The sequence below is a fragment of the Cupressus sempervirens genome, chromosome 9, assembly GCF_028749045.1.
Source record: "Cupressus sempervirens isolate cs-2001-9-10 chromosome 9, ASM2874904v1, whole genome shotgun sequence".
Classification (NCBI taxonomy): Eukaryota; Viridiplantae; Streptophyta; class Pinopsida; order Cupressales; family Cupressaceae; genus Cupressus; species Cupressus sempervirens.
Genome location: NC_143126.1, coordinates 506,593,606 through 506,617,256, shown reverse-complemented (window position 1 = coordinate 506,617,256; position 23,651 = coordinate 506,593,606). Strand labels below are relative to the sequence as shown.

At 36.6% G+C, this 23,651-nt stretch overlaps 1 protein-coding gene across 2 annotated transcripts in view; it reads left to right on the top strand.

Moving 5' to 3' along the window:
* Window positions 1-23,336, top strand: part of LOC149539561 (uncharacterized) — a 250,070-nt gene extending 226,734 nt beyond the window's left edge. For both annotated transcript variants that reach the window (XM_089800793.1, XM_089800795.1), the window contains one exon: window positions 23,233-23,336. In XM_089800793.1, the coding sequence (XP_089656919.1) occupies window positions 23,233-23,308 (76 nt within the window). In that variant the 3' untranslated portion in view covers window positions 23,309-23,336. The remainder of the gene's footprint in view (window positions 1-23,232) is intronic.
* The last annotated feature ends 315 nt before the right edge of the window (window positions 23,337-23,651 follow it).

Sequence of the window (23,651 nt, the reverse complement as noted above, 5' to 3'; positions counted from 1 at the left end):
CCCATCTGCAGATGAAAATTGAGGCGATTACAGATAGCAAGATCAACCGGATCCATACCCTCATCAAGCTCACACTTCACAAGAATAGTTTCCTCGAGAGAATGTGATATTTTTCACCAAAGATGCAAAACACCAAGCCAAACATCTTGGAATATGCGACAATTCCTCTCCAACCAGATATGCCAAAGCATGAAAGATGGGCCAGCAATCCAAGCAGCCTGGAGATAAGAAGACTTGGAGGGAGCACTACCCAAGCGAGCCCAGAACTCAGGAAAAGAGGAAGCATGCCAACAAGAGCAACCCCAAGCGCTCCACCAAAGGTGCCATATCTGAGTAGAATAGGAGCAATGGAAGAACAGATGGGAGACAAACTCCTCTCCATTACCACACAAAACACAATAAGAGGGGCCCTGAAATCCACGCTTACAAAGATTATCCCAGGTAAGACAACGGTTGTGAGCCACTAGCCACATGAAAAAATTGCACTTGGACCAAGAAACTTTATTCCAGACTTGCTTCCACCAAGGGACCTCAACATCCCCAAATAATTGTCTAGTTATCTCCTGATACCCAACCGAGACATGATATTTACCAGACAAGGTACCGCCCCAAGCCAATACATCTGGACCAAGCAAAGAGGAACACTCTCTAGAGGCCAGAATTTGAGAAAGCTCCTGACGATCCATGTCTGTACCTCCAGGAGGCCAATCAGAGGAATGCTTCCATCTATAACCAACAACAGGTCCCAATTGATAAGGAGTCTTGTAATGAGCCACTTTATCCCATCCAGCGGCAAGAAAAGAGTCACAAAGAGGCTGAAGATGAGGGTATATGGATAAAATGGAAGGGAATCCATCCCAAGCATCAGACCAAAACAAAGCCTGAGAACCTCCTTTACATATCCAGAACAGACCCCTCTTCACCAACATCGCACCTGTCTTCAAAGTATGCCAAACCATTGAGCCACAACCTTCAAGAGGAAGTGCAAAAACAGAGCAAGGATCAGCACCATGAAAATATTTATGAGTGATAATACGAGCCCAAAGTTGATGCTGTCCAGAGCACCATCGCCAATAAAGTTTAGCAGCCAAAGCTTGTCTACTCAATAGAGCAGAACGAAGACCAAGACCACCCTCCTTTTTAGGCCTACAAACAGTTGCCCAATTAACCAAGCTCCATTTAGTACTACGCAAATTACCACTCCAAAGGAATTGTTGAGAAAGAGCATCAAACTCCTTGAGAAAGTAAATAGGTGCAGCATGAACCATGCTTCTATAAGTAGGAAGAGCTTGGATAACAGCTTGAAGAAGAGTAACCCGGGCAGCAGTAGAAAGCCATCTATGAGTCCAATGATTTACCTTATCCTGAAGCTTGGTAATCAAATTTTGCCAGAAGAGACGTGGCTGCGTGGAAACAACAATAGGAATGCCAAGATAAGTCAAAGGAAGTGAACCTGTCTGAAACCGTAGGATACCAACAATCTTGTGCTGAATAGAATCAGGAGTGTTAAAAAAGTAAATGAGAGATTCGTGCTCATTAACTTTCTGGCCTGAAGCTGCCAAATAAACGTCCAAAGCATGTCGAAAGGCTTCAGCTTCCTTGATCCTAGCAAGACCGACAAGAGCAGAATCATCAACAAATTGAAGATGGGAAAGAGAAGGTAAGCCATTACCCCACCGCCAGCCTTGAATAGAATTCTGGGACACCTGATGCTTAATGAATCTGCACAAGCCTTCAGCCATGATGATGAATAGATATGGGGAGAGAGGGTCACCCTGGCGGAGGCCTCTAGAAGCACCAAATAGTTGTGAAGGTTGACCATTAATAAGAATAGAAAAAGAGGCAGAAGTAACGCAACTCATAATCCAACTCACCCAGTCAGAGCTAAATCCAAAAGAAAGAAGAATACTCCTTAGGAAGCTCCATTTAACTCTATCGTAGGCCTTAGCCATATCCAGCTTAACAAACATGCCTCTCTCCCTTGAAGTAGCCATAGAGTGAATAGCCTCAGTAGAAATAACCACCCCATCCAAAATTTGTCTTCCAGCAACAAAATCACCTTGTTCTTCTGAGATAATAATGGGAAGCCACCTTTTCAGTCTCTCAACAATCAGCTTAGTAATAACTTTGTAGACCACATTACATAAGGCAATTGGTCTAAAAAACTCCAATTGATTAGCACCCTTTCTCTTAGGAATAAGAGTCAAGAATGTAGAGTTCAAAGCTCGAAGCATCTACTTGCTAGCATAGGATTCTTTAACCACCTCCAACAAATCATGATTAATGATGTCCCAAAATTCCTGAAAGAATTCAACTGAAAAACCATCAGGACCAGGAGCCTTCCCCTTAGGCATGCCAAAGACCATCGCCTCCAGCTCTTCCAAAGAGATAGGACGCATGAGATAATCATTCATTTCTTGAGTGATAAGGGAAGGAATACAGGACAAAATAATATTTTCTTCATTATCAGCAGGAGGAGAGTCCTCAGAGAAGAGGGTAGAGAAGTACGAAATAGCCTCCTGGAACAAAGCTGGCAAGGAATTCAGTTGGATACCTTGAGAATTAACCAAAGAAGAGATAGTGCTCTGATTCTGGTGAGATTGCACTGTTTTATGGAAAAAGGCAGTGTTTCGATCACCTTCCTAGAGCCAATCAACTCAAGCCTTTTGCTTCCAAAAAATTTCCTCTCGAAGTTCCCATTCTTCTAGAGCTCTAGAAGCAAGGGATTCAGCCTGGCCAAGATCCTCCGAGAAACCTCGATCTCTAATCTCCCTTGTGATGACATCAAGATTTGCAAGCCTCTTCATAAAGTGAAGATTCCCAAAGCATTCCCTATTCCATATCTTGAGTTGCCTTTTAACATATTGAAGCCTTTTAGAAAATGAGAACATTGCAGTACCATATGCAGGGGCACCATCTTTCCACCAACAAAAAACAAAATTATGAAGAGAGGAGTCATGAAGCCACATCAACTGGAACTTAAAAGGAGGATGCTTTGGAACATAAGCCCCTATAGCGAAAAATTTGATTGGCCAATGATCTGAACCCCTCCAATCAAGGATTTCTGAAGAGATAGTAAGGGTGGCACTAAGCCAGAAGCAAGAAACAAGAAATCTGTCCAAGCGTTCTGAGATAGCAGCAACACCAGTCCTGCGATTATTCCAGGTATAGAGGCCATTAGAAGGCTTAACATCAAAGAGATGCAAAAGAGATATGTGTTGCCGAAGAAGAGCAGAAGAAGGCCCCAATCTAGCCAAACTACCATGCTTCTCTTCCAGACTTAAAACTGAATTGAAGTCCCCTGCTAACACCCAAGGATGATAAGGATGACAATTTCTAACATATTGAATATGTTCCCAAAGTTCCTCCTTTCCCACAAGATCAACAGGTGCATACACATTAGTAACCATGATTACCTCTCCTGAGTCTAGAGCAGAAGCTACCATAGAGAGAGCTGAGCGAGAAGACATCCAGCCAAGAGGAGAAATTTTTTGAGGATCCCAAAATATAGCTAAACCACCAGCACTGCCTGTTGCCCCAACACACTAGCATTGGCCACGAGACCAAATACTAGAGGCATGTTGGACCATAGACTCCATAGAGAGCTTAGTCTCTTGCATACAAAAAACATCAGGACTATGATCAACCACCAAGTTATGAATAGCCTTTTGTCTAAGGATGCTATTTAACCCCCTTACATTCCATGAAAGAATAATCATCATTGGGTAGATTTGGGAAAATGAGAATCCAAAGGTTTCACTAAACCAGACTCAATCAATATATCTCCCGTGAGTTTAATCTTCTCTTGGTCTGTTTTGCGCCCACTCCTTAGAGGGGGAGAAGAAGAAGCCCGCTTAAAGGGTCGAGGCAGCAACCCCAAGGGGAGAGGAGATCCCTTGCCCTTACCTGATGATAGCACATCCTTAACCAAGTCAGCCAAAACAACATCATCATCTTCCAACACTGTAGGAGTCACCAGAGCCGCTGTCACAGGAGCTAAAGGAACCTCACAATTCTGATATACTACAACTTGAGATGCCCCACAAGCATCATTAGGAACAGATCTCTCATCTGGGCAAGCTGGATCAGAAGAGATAGGAGGAGGAATACCCTCCTCCAGAACCATACTATCCAGCACCTCAAAACGGTTAAAACCTAAATCAGATAATCTTTCTTTCAAAGGCCTCTTTTGACCACGTCCCTTAGCTCGAGGACGAACAGGGGTAAATCCATCCTTATCCTGCATTGGAGCCTTACCCTTACCTGTAGCATCTTGTGGATTCATCCCCTTGGTAGTATTAACCATTTGAGATTGTCCTTTCCCTGTAGTATCTGCCAAACCACCAGCATTTCCAACTGTAGACCGATCCACTCCTTTGAAACTCGAGTTATGAGGGCACTGCCGCAGTAAATGACCATACTCATGACAAATCTGGCAACGGAAAGGGAGGGATTCATAATCTAACTGCTGCACCCAAGAAGAATCCCCCAGACAAATTTCCAGAGAATCTGGTAATGGGTTATTCAAATTAATTTCAACACAAATTCTAGCGAAAGAAATAACCTTTTTATCGAGGGTTTGATGTGCGATCGCAGCTGGCTTCCCCAACAAAGCAGCAATTTGTCGAAGGATGTCTTCACGCCAAAATTTCAAGGGAAGACGAGGCAAGCAAACCCAAACTGGCACTGTTGAAGGGAGATCCTCAGCATAATTAAAACCTGAATGCCAAGGTTTGACAAATAACCCCACATTGTTGTAGAAATAAGGGCCTCCTTCAAAAACACGATCACGATCAGACATGCAAGAGAATACAACAAAGAAATAACTATTCCCTGCCAACATAATCTCCATATCGCCTTCCACCTGCCAAGAGCGACGGATCCATGCCTCAAGAGCGGATAGGGAAATTCGGATGCCAAGAAATTTGCATATCAAAGTATGCTTGGTCCAATAATCAATGTCCTCCATTACAGCCGTTGGAGGAATAACCAGAACAGGGCGATCATGGCTACGCGAAAGACAACCATTAAATTTTTTCAGCTTGTAGCTCTCCCCTGAATAAAATGATTCAGATCGCATTGCATGCATAGTTGGAGAAGAACCATCTGTTCTCACCAACGGAGAAGAAATCCCAGGCCCTGCCATGCAAACAATAAAACCCCCAATCCAAAATTGACTGCAGAAGATCTCCAAAAACATCGATGCAAATTATGTCCAGTAGCTAACAATCCAAACAGAACAGAAAAATAGTAAAGATCAAACACCAAGAACATTTTTGATATATTTTTTATTGATATGGAATAAATCGATTGATCATACCATTTTCCTATCTCTCTTGTCCTATCAATTGAGCTTATAGATATTGGCATTTCATTCATTACCTCAGGAATATTCTTATTTGGCATCTAATTAATAGCAAAATTCTTACATGGTATCAAAGTAGTATCAAAATACTTAGATAATATGAGATTCATAGGAACATTTATTACTTAACCACTAGAGAGCCATTTTTGCTTTAAATTTTGGAGGGTCATAATTTAGATCTAGGACCAACAACTTGTGAACAAATCTTAAGCAATATTGGACCTCACCAATGCATCAAAAAAATTTAACATACAATAAACATTTTTTTGGGATCTTGTATCATTTCTCATTATTGTTGTTCTATTTTGATTTTTAAAAAAACTTTGAGAGAAAATCCGCTATAATTGCCAAGTCACTACTAGAGTGGATGGCTTAAACATCACACACTAAGGATTGATTCTTAGGCTAAAAGTGTTAAATAGTCAAAGTTGACTTATTTTTCCAACCTTAATTTCTTCCTTAATGTGTAATGTTTATGGGTGGCCCTACTAGAGAGGTGAATGGATACTACCACAGATGAGAAAGGAGGTACAAAGATCAAATTCATACAACCAAAGTAGGCAGATAGGACTCGCATACCCCCTCACCTCACAAATTCCACACTCAACAATGTATAGGTGATCCAAACATCCACTAACATTAGCTCTTGGTTGTTTTCTCTTCTAGAAGACACAATATAAACACTATGAAACAACATGGACTGATGAATCTTACAATGATTATCCCCTAAAGTACATTGCTTTATACTATTCCCAGCTTGAGCTATCATATCATCACATAGTAACAATGATCACGCTCAACAAAAATAATTCAACTTGGACAATCATAGTCCCACCCAAGGCAAAGCCCTTCCATGAAGCTACAAGACTTAAGACCTGTAGAAAAAGGTGAACCCCATGGTCAGAGAGGCCTTTCACATTTTATTTCTTACAGCTTGACACTCCTCTTATTTGACATGAATAGGGAGCTAGCTTGTCTAAGCAAAATTAGTGATACCTCAGACTAGCTCGCCGACACTTGAGGTTAGATCACTTTTTTTAGTGAACTTATTACTCCAAGGATGTTCAATGCAATAGTCTCTTTTTAAACACATCGACCTCCAAACACACATACCTTTAATAGAGACATCATATATCCCTGTGCCCCTTCTTGCAAAACATGCACCAACCAAATTCATTTGCAAACTTTGGTGACACATTAGCATCTTGATCCCTCTCATCCTCTAAGACGGGTCCACCCACTTCCTTAAAAAAGAGGGGGTGCCACTAAGAATTTTTAGGATTATCTAAGAGGAAGTGGTCCCATGAATTTTATATGTGAATGAGCCTTAAAAAATCAACTCCTAAATTCAAGGAAGGTTGTGGTGTTATAAATTTTAAAAATGAAAGTTTAATTTCTTCATAAATTTCTTTGGTGGGATTAATATCATTTTGGTGGGAAAATGAATAGTAGATTTTGACAAGTGGTAGATTTCTTCCCTATGCTGGAGGGGCAATTTCCAGCCCCACCCCATTTTCACCTATTCAAATTGAGAGGGCTAAAAAGTTGGAGCTCCTATTTTGTAGGAGTAGATTCCAAATAAACCCATAGCGCCCCTTAAAGATTTATCATGGGGCACCCACTCCTCAAAAATAGAGCCCAAGCCCCTCCCATGGGACCTCTGCCTAATTGGACATTTTATTTTCCACACATTCTATTTATTTTTTGCCTGAGATTGACAGTTGTCTGACCATCAAACTAGGGCATTTTTTTAAATTTTGCTATGATACTCTTTTGAATGTCAATCTATTTTGATAGTTTTTTTGACATCACTAGAGGTCAACTTTTCCATCCCATCACTATATGTAGTTATGGTTTTAAATTCCATCATTGAGAGAGCATAACATGGCCATGTAGATTCCAATTTTAGTACAATTATTTTTTATTTTGGCCACACTCTCCTAAATGTTTTAGTGATGCTATTATTTTATGGTTTTTGTGGATAATTTTTTGCATATTTTTTGTATTTTGGTGGCTCTAGTTGTCTAATCCTTAATTTTTCTACTTAAGAGGCTTTGTTCAATTCAAACACATTTTCAAGTGTATTTTTTAAGTGCTTAATTTTTCAAGAACAATCTAAACGTGCTATCAAATTATAATCTTATTTGGATAAAATATCACTTTCAGTGTTGTCTATTTTAGTACTTGTAAAAATTTGGATCCTTTAGTGATCGTGTGTCCTGATTATGTGATTCCATATTACTTCATATTTGTTGTTGTGTTTATCAAAATTAGAAGTCCACTTTGACCAATCCTAGTAAGTGGAAATTGTATATTTAGTCTATGTAAAGTGTCAATCTCTCTCCTCTCTCACACACACACACACACACACACACACACACACACACACACACACACATTGTTAGAGTGGTGATTGTTGCACCAAAAGATCAACCTATCAATTCCCAATACAACCACTAGACTTATAGAAGGCACAAGAATATATTAAACCATCTCATGAATTATGAAGGGGAATGTTGGCGTTTAGTCCAATAATCCCCCTTCAACGTCACCTAAAAGGATTTGAACCTGTGACCAAGCTCTGATACCACTTGTTAGAGTGGTGGTTGTCATTGCATCAAAAGATCAACCTATTAATGTTTGTTACAATCAATAGACTTATAGAATACACAAGAGGCTATTAAACCATGTCATGAATCTTGAAGGGCGACTGTAATACCCACCCGTAGTTTTCTTTATATTATATATGTTGAACTCTTTTAGGCCTATTTCATACATGTGTTAGTTTTAGAGATATATGGTATGATGTTATTTCATGACTTCAAAATATCATTTATGATTACATAGTTGATTATATTTCACGTGTTGTCTATTGATTATGATTACTTATATGTTAATGTTGTTTTAATGATTCTTAGTTAGTAAATGTGATTGCTTTTATAACGATGTCAGATGATATGTGTTTAATGATGATTGTTTTACATTCATAGTAATGCATTGTTATATCTGAGTATTTGATGAGTTGGCTTGTGATTCATTATGATACTTACCCAATACTTGCATGTGTATGGTGTGCGTGTCTATTTTACTTTTATGTCTAATGTGTCTGATGTGGTTAAGGGAGGGCATTGTAGTCACCTGCTAATCGAGATCTAAACGGTGTACCACTCCTTGTCATTGCCTGTCTAGTTTAGTTATATATACATGTGTGTGTGTGTGTGTGTACATTCTCATCTTTTATGCAGGTTGTAGATACTGAGCATCGACTTCCCTAAATTGCTAGGATGAGTGTGCCCTATCACAATAACTCAATGGTTATTCTGAGAAAGTTTGTTTGGAAACTTTAGGAGAGAAGATTTAAAATAAATTATGGTGTTGGTATGTATAATTATTATTTGAATATTTTATATAAATTTAATTAAAATATATATTTATATTCTTTTTAATAAATAAATTTGTTTGCAGTTACTCGTGTGTTAGTTTGAGGGTTTAAAACATGTGATTTTCCTATAACTTTTATTTAATATATTTTATCAAAAAAATATAGATACTTTTAGACACCCATTTGGATTTTATGTAACATATATAAAAATCATATTTGATTTTTTTGTATGGACATGGTCAAATATTGACAATCATGTTAAAACTAGGCCTATTTGAGCTTGATTTTTCAATTACAGATACACGAACTGTCACTTATAACTTTTGCAAAATATATAGTTAGGACAATATATTCTTTATGATTGTAAATAAGTACATTATGAATACTTTTTTTGGTTTTAATGAAGATCCAACAATTCAAACAAAAGTTATGCTCTTTTTATTCGAAACTGGTAACCTTCAAATCTGAATAGTTTTGCTAGGAAGATTTACATTTTACACCATTCAAATGACCTTTTCTTTAGGACTGGTAATAATGAAAAATGTGTGAAGTTAAATTATCTTTCCATAAATATAGGTTGTAGATCCTCCATACGAGATTATAAATTTTAAACTACCAGTTGATTTACATAAAGAAAATACATAAAAACTCATTGTTATGAACTTTGAAAATGTTTTATCTTTATTGTTAAATATTATTGATTTAAATAATAATAATTAATTCTAAACTTATTAGATAATTAGCATACTGAATTTATCTACACTTGTATACCCTTTATATAATCAGACAAAACTTTTGAAAACAATCTAATCCAAATTATTCGATGGAACCTTGTATTATCTAATATGTGTTTATTTGAGATTTTGTGGTATTTTTTTTGTGATGGGTTTTGGAAATTTTAATGTGATGTTTTATTTTGTGGTGGGTTTTATGTGAACTATTTAGCTGGCCAAACCAGGATGTGCACCAGAGGCATCTTTTAACATTTCTTTTATGATGGTTATTTGACTAGATGTCAGGATGTACTATATGATTTAAAATTGAGGCTAATGTTTATGAGATCTATTTGGTGAGAATATATGATGACTTTGGTTTTGAGAACCAAATTATTTTTTGGTTACATGTTAAGGAATTGAGTTCTATCATTATGGGTGTTGTGGTATGGGACACAATTGTGGTTTATGTGCTTAGGGGAGGTTTTCTAGGTATGTGTCTTTGGGAGTGGCTTGCAATAGGGGTATGGGACCCAAAGTGGTCAATACCAGGGTAACCTATTATAAGTTGTGTAATAAGTGATAACATAGTAATTAAATTATCTTGCATGCCTAGCCTTTTTCCTTGGGATACATTAAAAAGATAAGTTAGAGATGTTCCTCACCATGCCTTGAGCGCTTGTATAGGCTAAGGATGGGAATGGGATGATACCCACTGAGAGGTATGACTATTTTTCCTCATCTTCATGAGAGGGTATTCTGGTTTCACATGTGTCATGTTGAGGGTCTGAGGTCCAGAGTGACCAGTCCAGGGTAACTCAACGCTTGAGGGTCTAGGGTGTAATGAGAGACCAGTCTAAGGTAACTCAAGTAGTTTAATCATGTGATGAAACTCCTTAGCGTGTAGCCTAAGTCTCCTTCATAGATTTTGTATTTGCCTCCAGTGGTGCAGTTATTAGTGTTGTACTTATTGTTGGATGTATTTATTGTTGGTGTTTAATTTCATTGATGGTGATTGGATGTTTTTATTATTGGTGTTTAATTTCATTGATGGTGATTGGTGATTCATGGTGACTTTACTTTTGACATGTGTCTTTTGAATTGAGGTGGATATCCTTTGTGGAATTTATCTCATGATTTTGGTACTCAATATATACTTGGTATATGTATGTTGACTTGGTATGTGGTGTTGGTATTGATGAGTGTTCTTTCAACTTTGGTTATCTTTTCTTCCTAAGTAATTTGTGTTACCCTTGAGGTAAATTTGGCTTTTAGGATTCATTGCCTAGGAATGTTTTATGGTTTGATTAGTTGTATGCGGGTAGTTCATTATCTTCCCTACATGGTGGGAGTGGAAGCCTGACTAGGTAACCACGTGGTCAAGAGGTAGTGACTTCTTACTATTTGGGTCCCCCTCAAATTTATAGATAATGGAAGGTCAATGATGCAATTGTACGTTTATCATTCTTATCCCTATCTTGGAGACTTCCATTTAGTTGATGTATTTATATGTTATCATGTATCTTGTATTTTGATGTACTTGTATCTATTCTCGCATACCCTATGACATTTGCAGTGGATGTTATCCATTATATGTATTTCATTGCATCAATTTTATCAATGTATTTTCTTATGAGATTTATATGTTATATTTTTATGATTATGGACATTGTACTTAAGACTTAAACAATTAATAAAAAAATCATAAGCGTGACTCAACATGAAGGAACCCTCGAGGAATGAAATCTATAGTGTAATTGCATGTGTAAATATTGTATTTGTGTATATTGCCTCTATATTGTTACTTTGATGTTGTATAAACTTTAGAAAAAAAAATAGTTCAGTGAACTTTGTAACATATTAGGTTTTTTTTTTTGGGTTCCCGAGCGGGGTGTCGTATCAACCTATTAATGTTTGACACAACCACTAGAATTATAGAAGACACAAGAGGCTATTAAACCATGTCATGAATCCCGAAGGGAGACATTATAAATTAGTCCAACATGTGTGTGTATATATTAATTATTTCTGTAGGGTGTGTTAATTTGTTGATCTCATTATTTCATGTGACAAGTGCATCGTGGATGGTTTAATTACTTTAACAAAGTAAAACTATAAGCAATGAAGTTATTTAACTTGTGATCATCTTATTGAGCATAATCTATTGCCCTATTTGTATGGAGACACAATTCTTAGTTCTGGTGTTCCTCTTAATTGGAAATTTTGGGAATTTTTTTTGTGAATTATTTATTTCAATATCATTTTAGATTGTCTCATTTCACTTGACGACAAAAAGATGAAGACATTTTGTGGTCTTTTGACCACTCTTTAGCCAATGTATGGAGATCCACTTATTTCTCCATTCCCAAACCATTCAAAACCTTATGTTGTAACTCCTACTTCTCCTAGTGACATTGCAACAAAATAATCCAATAGTGCCAAAAATAACATTGAGCTTTAGTACATTTTTGGCTTGAAAATGAGCCTTGACAATGCGGGTGAAGTTGATGCCCAAATGCATCTAGCGTTCAATGTCGTAGTAAATGTCACATGTAAAATGAAATTGTGAGCCACATCCAATGTTGAATGTTACACCATATGAGTGTTTGTGCCCAAAATGGCACAAGGGAAAACCCCAACTATATGCATCAGATTTGATGCCCTCTATAACATTGTGTTTGGCTTCCGCTTTGCCTCCTTTGTGACTGCCTAATTTGCTTCGAGTTTTACTTCCAACTATGCTTCAGGTTTTTCTTCTTGTTATTCTTCTAAATTTTTCTATTAGAATGTCCTTTGTTTCTTCAGTTCTAGCATCTCATTCTTTTTTTTTTTTGCTTATGCTTTGGCTTCCCATTTTGATTTTGGTTTTGCTTATGCATTTGCTTCCCATTTGGCTTCCATTTTTACTTCTATTTTGACCTCCCATTTTCCATATACTTTGGCTTCCTACATTTGTTTCTACATTTTCTTCCCATTTTGCTTTTGGGTTTAATTTTGGTTTGACTTCCCATTTTTCTTCCTATTTTTCTTATGTGTTGCCTTCCATTTTTTCTTCTGCTTTGGCTTCTTATTTTGCTTCTCATTTTACACATACTTTAGCTTCCCATTTTACATATGTTTTGTATTCTCATTTGGATCCTTCTTTCACTTCCCTTTTGAATTTTGGTTTTTCTCCCATTAGAACACCCTTTGTTGCTTACGACAATGATTTATGAATTGTTTCCAATTTTGCTTCAAGTTTATTGTAACACCATTTTGCTTCTTCTATTGCTCCATCTTTAACATCTATTTTAACACCATTTTTTGCTTTTGAATTTTCTTCTTTCATTTCTTCTATTATGACATATTTTATTGCTTCTAATTTAGCTTCTATTATTGCATCTTTTCTTGTTTTAAAAATTGCTTCATGTTTTACTCTTTTATTTGCTACCTAGATTCCTTCTATATTTTCTTCATAGCTAACACCATGTTTGGCTTCTATTGTTGCTTCTTTTTTAACATATAAAATTGATTTGTATTTCATTTCAATTTCTTGTTAATTTAGAGTGTGTTTGCTTCTAGTTTGGCTTGAATTCTTTGCTTCCTTTTAACATCTAAAATTGCTTCATATTTTAACTCATTTCATATTGATTTCATATATATATTTGTCAGTATGGCTTCCATTGTTGCTTCATTTTTAGCATCTAAAATTGATTCTTGTTTTAATTCTATCTATTTTTTATTTAATATGTTTTATTTCAATCATGAAACCCATGTCAATACTGTTGAGTTGTCATTTTGCACGATGCTGAACAACAGGAATCCTTTCGAATCCCTCTCTTGAAAATTTGATCAACGACCAACTCTAGGGTTCTAGGTGGGTTTTGAAACCTACTAGATTTTCTCAATTGAAGAAAAAATGTGTATTTTCATGAGGAGGCCTTTTCTGGTTCAAACCAATCTCAGACAATCTATTGTTGTTTGAGATGTAGCCACAAAAGATATATATTTTTGTATTTTATGTTTTATGATGAATGCAATTTATCGATGCAACTATATGAATTCCTATTTTAACCAAGAGTTTGAAAAGAAAATAACAAAGATAGAGTAACAAGAGACTAAATCAAATAACAGAAAGGGAAATTCCTAACAAACATAAACCAAGGTAACCGCACATCTATGAATTAAATCATCAAAAGGATCTGGTAGGAAACCAATGAAAGGAGCAATGCTTCCTCAAATCCATTGATGCAATCGTCAATGGGAACTCAATATAAACTGAAATATATTTCACATTTCATCAAATCACAATGCCACAGAAAGTGCGCTCATGCAAGACAAGATGATATGTAAAAACAAAGATGATCCTTTCTCCAATTTGTCACAATAGTGAAATTCATTAACACGAGGCAAACACTAGAACTAAAAGATCACACAATCATAGAAGCAAAATAAAACCATTGGCTCCATTATTCTTCATGAACATGCATTCACAAGAATAACACACAACAACAAGAATAACTACACTCGGAAAGAGAGCACCAATAGCATATATTATTGCATCAAAATAATGGCCTAGAGTACATATTACATCCATGTATTTATAAGAAATCATCTCCTCCCTTTGTGTTTGGAGTGAGAGCTCTTAAAATCCAAACTCATGCTAAAAACTAATCAAACAAATTTAATTATATACAAATTGATTCTCTAAATGGTGCTAAGTAGTTCTCCACCCTTATTTATATCTATTAATGGGTGCATAAGCTTTTACATGACACAAAAGAATGAAAGAATAAGAATATAAGAAGAGGGAAGCTTATAGATGATCTGGAAGTCTCTAGAAGCTATAAAAATGGGATCTTGACCTTCTTTAGGCATTTCTTGAAGTTGAACTACTATTAGAATGTGTTTCCAGTGCATGGAATTCTCTAAATTAGAAACTGATTGTTAACTGTCCGCACACTACTTCTTCTTCAAAACTGTCGGTGCACCTCTATGAAAATTGCACCTATGTGACAAGTTCCAAAAATCCAAAAAATCTTCTAAGTATCAAAACTGAGTTTCCAACATCTGGATTTTCTTCCCCTTTATACCAAATCGACGTCTGGATATTTATTCTTGAATTTCTAAATCATTTCCACTACTTGAGTAGATTCCATTAAATATAAATCCTTATACTTATTCTTCACTACTTGTTGGTAATTTTTGACTTTTATTTGAGTCTCCGCAAAATGCTCAAGTTTAGTGTCCAGTTCCAATAGTGCTTCTTTGATTTTAAATGCTTTTCTGATGTTATCTTCTAATGAAGCTTCTTCAAATGTTCCTCTAAACTGTTGGACCACTGATTACTCTACAAAAAGATTGGTTTTAAACTCATATTCAAAAATCCCAAGGTACATGGCATTATACTACCTCTCCACTTCCAAAAATTGCTCTTGAGCTTTTTCTTTAATCCGCTAGATCTCCTCATGCAATCCCTCCATTAATTTATTACCTGCTAATGTTTTGTCAATCTAATCATATAGCTTATCTAGCTCCTTAGCAGCATATATCTCCATAAGCATTGGATACCTCTGACCCTTTATTGATCTTAATGCTTGTAAGTCCTTGGACCAGGTATGTACTTCATCCATCAACACAAAATCTTGTTTCACTATAGAAACCAATTTATTGGCACTTGACTGGACGTGGTGCAACTGGTTCAAATTGCCTTGTATCATTTGCACTCCCTTCTCCTCAAAATTGTCATGCCATTACTGACATACCTCCAAAAATGAGTTCAATTATGTTCCTGATTGCTTTCTTCCTAGTGTAGCTCCAAGGGCAACCTCTAGATTTTCTAGGTCAATAGGTCCCACTATTTCATTTAGGCAACTTCTTAATAGCTCATTCTACTTGTGTAGTGTTATCAGTTCCCACTCATCTTGATCCATATGTTGGAACACCCCTTTAAGGCCCATAGTGATCTTTGGCCATGTCCATCATGGGCTTTCCCAACATGACCTCCTTGATTTGGTAATCTTTTGAAATCAATTCTTTGATGTCGACATAAGGAGGAATGGTGATATGTGTGAGAAGGTCCTAGTTTTCATTCTTCATTATGAAGGCCAGTGTCCTTGCATCACCCTTAGGTGGCTCAGGCCTCTTCACTGCTCTAATAAATTCCTTTGTTCCTTCCTCTACTATCAGCTCTAGCTACCTCTTCTATCAAAACATAACCTCCCTCTTTAGCCACAATGATGTGGTGCCCATAGGTGAGATATACTTGGCTGAAGAGGTTGGTTCTCCAACAGGCTCCTTTCCCATATCACTTCTCTTTGGAGTCTTCTCATGTCAAGGAAGATCTTTAGAAGGAGTTTTTGTGCTCTATTGGGCTAAGGATCTAGCCTTTGTATCTCAAGGATTTTTTTGAGTATTTGTCCCTCCTTAGATAATTCATCAACATCAAGATGTTGGAATTCTCCTTCCTTGGTTTGTTGTTCTTCTACTTCTTCTTGAAAGATTGGAGGAGATGGAGTTACTGACCCTTTGTCTAGAATAGCTGCACCCTGTAATGGTGGTGGTGGAATGCACAGAGGTCCTTGAGGTAGAGAAGATAATTGATTCCAATCCTCTCCTGAAGCTTTTCTCATGGGAGTGTCTCTAATCTTCTCTCCCACCATCTCAGTGCCCATTTGGTGTTTAGTGTGGAGCCTAATCAGTCCCCAAGTGGGAGATTGTTAGTTTATGGTGACTGATCAGTACTATACATACTTCATAATTCTTTGGGCCCTATTTTATCAAGAAATTTGGGCTAACATGTTGTAATTAATTATAACCATAAAGCAGAAAAAATACTTGTATAAAAGTTCTTAGGGTTAGGGATTTTTATTATGTGTGATGCAATCATTGTCTCTTGTGGCGGTATTGAACTGTAAGGGATTACGCATTGTAATCATGTTGTGATCATTGCATCATAATAATATTGGACTTGTTGTTTGGTGGACGTAGTCCAGGGATTGGGTGAACCATGTTAAATCTTGGTGTCTTGTGTTCTCTTCTGTGCAATTCAATATTATCTAATATTGTTTATATTTACATGTAATTGTTATTTATGTCTATGTTTAATCCTAACAACTAGTATCAGAGCGAGGTTGTTTTTTCACGTATCCTCTACAAGAAAGTCTCATGGTTGAGTCTCGTGGTTGAGTGGGAGCGATGGCAGACAAGGTAAGTTGAAGGTTGACAAGTTTAATGGACATAACTTTTAGTTATTGAAAATGCAAATGGAGGATTATCTTTATCAAAATGACTATGGAAGTCATTCGAAGGAAAAACAAAGAAATAAGGAACTATAACAGATGAGGATTAGGAGATTTTAGATAGAAAGGCACTTGGAAATATGCAGTTATGCCTGGCACCATCAGTGCCATTTAAAATTACAAAAGCAAAGATGATGGAAAATTTAATAAAAACCCTAGCAAAATTGTATGAAAATCCCTTTGCTTCAAATAAGGTATTTCTCATGAAGTGTTTATTTAATATGAAGATGGCACAAGGTAGATCTGTTGTGGATCATTTAAATGAGTTTAATATTGTTCCAAGGATGAGTAGGAATTTATATTCAGCAGGGAAACTCAGTGATGAGGGTTGTGTAGTTACTTTTAATGATAAAATAGTAGCAAAAGGTGTGAAAGTAGGCTGGTTATATCTTTTTATAGGTCATATTGTTCCTTCTACTTTGATTGTTTTAGAGAAAAATGAATGTTCAGGAACAATTGTTGCGATTGAGCAGGGAGAACAAATGATTGTTGTAAATTCTAATACAACGCTATGGCACAATAGATTTGGGCACATGAGTGAGAAAGGTATGAAATTACTTCATTTGAAGAAATTTTTGCCAGGTTTGAAATGTGTTGATATGGGTTTCTATGAAAGTTGTGTGTATGGAAAACAAAAGAGAGTGAGTTTTGTGAAGAGTGGGAAGGAAAAGAAAAGTGAGAGATTAGATCTTGTGCATACAGATGTATGAGAACTAGCTTAGGTATCTTCCCTTGGTGGGTCTTATTATAATGTTACATTTATTGATGATGCAACTAAAAAAGTATGGGTTTATTTATTTAGATAGAAATATGATGTATTTCAAACTTTTAAGAAATGGAAATGCTTGGTTGAAAATGAGACTGGTAAGAAAATTGAAATGTCTCAGATCTAATAATGGTAGTGAGTATTACAGTCATGAATTTGAAGATTATTTCTCCACTAATGGTATTCATAGACAAAAAACTATTCCAAGGACTTCATAGGAAAATGGAGTGGTTGAATGCATGAACAGGACTATAATGGAGCGTGCAAGGAGCATGAGGTTACATGTTGGGTTTCCCTTAAACATGTGGGTAGAGGCTGTGAATACTTATGTATATTTGATTAATAGAGGTCCATCTACTCCTTTGGGTTGTGGTATTCTAGAGGAAGCATGGACTGGTAAGAAGGTGAGTTATTATTTTCTCAAAACCTTCTGTTTTGAAGCATTTGCTCATATAAATTATGAAAATAGAACCAAGCTGGAGGATAAGTCAAAGAAATGTGTATTTTTTGGATATGGCATTGATGAATTTGGTTATAGGCTTTGGGATTTGGAAAATTATAAAATTGTAAGAAGAAGGGATGCCATATTCAATGAGAAAGTGTTGTACAAAGATTTGTTGCAACAACATGAGAAGAAAGAAGATGATTATGTTGTGTTGGATGATACTCCAAAAGATGATGTTCTAGCAATTCCTCATGATCTGCAACAATCGCAACAATAAAAACCACACACCCTAATGAATGTTAGATGGTCAACAAGGCTAAGTAGATCTCTAGAAAGATTTCCTCCTTCTTTGTACCCTATTTTACCAACAAATCTAGTGAACCTGAATGTTATGACGAAGTTGTGCAGGTGGATACTAAGATTTCATGCAAGTCTGCAATGGTAAATGAAATGAACTCCTTGTTGGAAAATAAGACTTGGGATTTATGCAAGTTGTCTGCAGGTAAACAAACTTAACAGAATAAATAGGTTTATAGGTTGTTACAAAATGATGGAGGTAAGAAAATATTTAAAGCCAGGTTAGTCGTAAAAGGATTTGCACAGAAAAAGGGCATTAATTTTGATGAGATATTCTCTCTTATTGTTAAATTGACTTCTATTCATACTATTTTAAGTATTGTGGCTACTTGAGATTTGCATTTGGAGTAGCCTATTATTAAAATAGCCTTCCTTCATGGTAATTTGGATGAAGAGATGTATATGACACAACCACGGGGATTTGAGGTAAAAGGTAAGGAGAACTTAGTGTGCAAATTGAAGAAAAGTTTATATTGCTTGAAGCAAGCACCTCGGTAGTGGTATCTGAAATCCGATAGTTTTAGGCATGAGCATGGATATAGTAGGTGTCATTAGATCATTGTGTTTATTTTAAGAGGTTGGATAATGACAACTACATTAGTTTATGTTTATATGTTGACGATATCCTTGTAGCTATGTCTAACATGGATCACATTGAGGGGTTAAAAGAACAGTTAGAACGTTCATTTGCTATGAAGGATTTTGGGGGCAACACAACAAATCCTTGGTATAAAGATTTCGAGAGATAGAAAAAATAGAAAATTGACATTATCTCAGGTTGATTATATTGTGAAGGTGTTGCAATGTTTCTCTATGGAGAATGCTAAAGTTGTCAACACACCTTAATTAATTGGTCATTTGAAGTTGACTAAGGAGATGTGTCCAAAGACACAAGAAGAGGAGGATAAGATGTCCAAGGTACCTTATGCTTCAATTGTAGGAAGCTTGATGTATGCTATTGTATGTACGAGGCCAGATATTACACATGCAATGGGATTTGTTAGTAGGTGTATGAGTCATTCAGGAATTGAGCATTGGAATTCAGTCAAATGGATTCTCAAATATTTGAGAGGAACATCTAGTAAGTGTTTACATTTTGGGGGCTCTACTACTGATTTGTAGGGCTATGTTGAATCAGATTTGGCAGGGGATATTGATACTAGGTAGAGTACTACAAGTTATGTATTTACTATTGGTGGAGCAATGGTGAGCTAGGTTTTTCGATTGTAGAAGGTTAATGCTTTATCCACTACACAAGTTGAGTATGTTGCTACTACAGAGGCAACCAAGGAGATGATAACACTTTAGTTCTTCATGAAAGAATTGGGACACCCACAGAGGGATAATTATTTTTTTATAGATAGCTACAAGTTCATTCATCTTGTGAAAAATTCTACTCTATATTCGAAGACAAAATACATTCAACTGCGGTACCATTTCATTTGGTCAATTTTGAATGATGAATAGTTAAAGTTGGACAAGATACACACAGATGACAATGCAATAGATATATTTGCCAAGATAGTGACAAGGGAGATGTTGACCTCCTCTTCAGCTTCGATCTCTCTTCTAGACTAAACATAATAAAAGAACAATAGAGTCCAAGGCGGTTTGATCTAGTTCGAGGCCAATGTGGTAGTGATATTTCTACAAGATCAGTCTCCAAGTGGGATATTATTGTTTAGTGTGGATCTCTATCAGTCACCAAGTGGGAGATTGTTAGTTTGTGGTGACTGGTCAGTACTATACATACTTCATAATTCTTTGGGCCCTATTTTATCAGGAATTTTGGGCTGACATGTTGTAATTAATTATAACCCTAAAGTGGCAAAATACTTGTATAAAAGTGCTTAGGACTACGGATGTTCATTATGTGTGATGCGATAATTGTTTCTTGTAGTGCTATTAAGTTGTAAGGGATTACAGATTATAATCAGGTTGTAATCACTGGATTGTAATAATATTATACTTGATGTTTGGTGGACATAGCCCAAGGATTGGCTAAACCACGTTAAATCTTGGTGTCTTGTGTTCTCTTTTGTGCGATTCAATATTTTTAGATATTGCTTATATTTCCATGTCATTATTATTTTTATTTATGGTTTAATGCTAGCACCATTGGCATAAAATCAAAGTCCAAGAGGTTGAAGACATCAGTTCCTTCACTCTCCATCTTTGTTATCCACTTTTGATGTTCATCTTCTTAGGTTGATATTTGGATAGGCTCTCTTGGAATAGATGGAGGTGTCTGTGTAGAGCTTCTTCTCATCTCTTCCTCTATGGCTTTGGTTGAGCAAGTTCTTTGGCTCAAGGGGACAAACTCTATTTGTTCCCCTTCTACTTCATCCTCTTCTTTTTGGATGGTTTCTAGAACATGTAGGGTCAGACTAGTGTTCTTATTCAATCTCCTCCGCTGAGTACCCACCACAATCATTTATGTCCTTACTCTCTTTGGACCTGAGGGGGAGTCTTCTTCCTCTGTAGTTGTTGGTGGTCGGACCCTCTGTTTCTCTTTTTGTTCCTTGTCCTGTTCTCCTAGTTGTGCCTACACTAGAGGTTGATCTGTTGGATTTTCTTGAGGCTCAACTTGCCCTTTCTTGGGTTGCACCTGTTCTGGAGGTGCTTGAGCCTCAATTGATTGTCTATTTTCCATAGAGGGTATCATCTTCCTCTTCTTGCCCTTATCAACCTCAAAGTACTCAACCACCCACTCATGTTGATGTACAATTTTTGACCTTATTGGGGATTGAGTAGGCTAGGTTGGTATGGTGACCTTTGCACCTTTACCTTTGATAGGCCTATTTGTGGCTTGTAGAGGTATGGCCTGGGGAACTGGATCCATCTAAAATGGCTTTCAAATCAATTCCCTTGTTAGTACGATCACATGTCTGGCTCAATAATCTATGTCATCATTTTCCTCTCACCTTATCTTCACATTCATGATAAGCCTATTGTAGATTTTATCTCTATTCTACAAAGAATCCATGACTTCAAGGGTATCCTTCTCTATGACCTTCAAAGGAATCTTCATTTTGAGAAAATTCTCTGCTTGGTATAGACTCATCCTACAATAGTCCCTTATATGAACATCATAGTCATCTATTGCATCCATCCAGTGATCTTCCAAGACTTTGACATGTACAAACTCTTTCCCTTCTAGATGCTAAACCATCCCAATTTTCTCAAAGAGCAAGCGAGGGGAGTTGTATCCTTCATGGGGTTACTGATCCTATTCAAAGTCAAATTTTGTAATGTCTTGTTTATGCTTCACCTCAAATGTGCCAATTGTAATTGGCCAGACCCATGTCTTCTTATGTTGTTTCCTCACTCTATCATAAGCAGAAGTGAGTTGGCAAACTATCTCTAGGAGTACAAGCCTATCTAAAGGGTATCTTGAAAGCTTTGTGGGGAAAAGAAGAGTACCAACTACTTGAAGATCCATGAAGGTCTTAAATTGAATGTAGTAGGCTCCTATTCATATGATTCGAATTACTGCCTCTACTGACATTCTTTTTGTGTAATCTCACTCAATTGATCTGAAAAAATCGAAGATGAATTGAACATTAACCACTCTTTATTCCACACTCTATAATGGGATCGTCTTGTTCACCAATTATAGGCATACCACATAGGGTCAAGAATTTGCATCATGCATGCTTCTCTTTCTATACATGCATGGATAGTCAATGGTTCTAGGTACTAGCAAGTACACCATGTATGATGTCATGTAGAAATGAGAATCCATTTTAACAACGACTAGCTTCTCATCTAAGTTATGGCTTAGGATGGTGGCCCAATCAATGGGCATCTTGGCGGTCCTTATGGTTTCAATGAAATGAATCATCCATGTTTGAAGGTGGTCCGCTACAGGAATACCCATAACTCGACTAAGAAGGATGATTGAGTATCTAATGTCATCTTTCATATAACATCTAGTCATATCCACCTTTCCTACTCTGTGACCCAAAGGTGCCATGTCAATCAAGAATGAAGTCTATAGTAGCTCCTTAGCCTCTTTCTCATTATCTTTATATCATCATTATAGTCCATCATATAAAATTTGAGGATACTAATCCATCCTTGGATGATGGAATACTTTCTCAATGTTGCAAGGTCAAACGTCTAGGACTACCTCTCCTGCAACGCTCTCTACCACCTTTGCTCAGTTGCATAATGCTCTACTAATGTCATTATTAGTTCATAAGATTGAACTGATGTGGGATGTGATGTTGCATTCACTAGCCCCAACCAGATTAGTGTGGATATCATTGCTGACCTCTCCCTTGGTTTGTTGCAGATTGTCAGGAAGGCATTCAAGTCGATGTGGCCCAACTCTATATCCCTAATCTCTACATGCTCATCCTAGAAGCTTGATTTCTTAGGCGCTCCTTGGTATTTGAAAGCAACAAGTTTCAGTGCTATTTTCTCCACCATGGAAGATGATGATGAAGCAATTTGATTTGCATGAATGAGGCAAACATTAGTCTTATGGATATCAGGAAGACAAAAATGAGACCTAAAAAGAACCTAGACTAACTCCAAAATATATCAAAATCAGTCAAAAAAGACCAAAATGTAGTTCTCCCCCCAAACTAGCTTGTTATGCATCTTAGTGGACCTAGTGCACCCTTACAGTTGTGCTCATATGCTTGTTAAGCCTTTGATATGGCTTTGCACCCAATTTCTCACCAACGTACATGTGCACCTTAGAAAGGTGCGCATGTGCGCAACTACACACATGCGTAAGTGCCTTAGTGAAATAATGGGTTGCCTTGGTCTCTTTAGTATTTGTGCCTCATGGGGGAGCACATGTGCAAACCTCCTATGAAATCCCTTGGTCCTTTAGGTTTTAGGTTTTTTTATTTGTTTTTGAAGTATGCAAAGTGCACACCTCTTAAGTTATACCTTGTCTTTTGTTTTGCAGGGGACTGAAAAAGCAGAGCAGTATGGAGCAAGAAGGTGCGGATGTGTGGTTCACCGAGGAGGCAAGAGAAGAATGAGATAGTGTGAGGAGGAGAGGTCAAGGTCTTTTATTGTAACAATGAAAATTATTGAGAAATAATATTGAGAGATATTTACCCACAGTTTTTTAGTAGTATAATTTTACCAAGTTTTTTCACGTAAAATTATGTGTTATGTGTGTTTGTTCTTCCCTACAACTTTCTACACTTGTTTCTCAAAAAAAAATTCATTCAAAAGTTTGAATGGTTTTAAATTGCTTAAAATTAATTACTAAGAAAAAGAGTGTACATAAAAGAAAAAACTATACTTTAATATTTCTTTATTTCACAAGAATATCTTTCAATATTATATTCTTGTATTAGAATATTCTATCTATTTTAA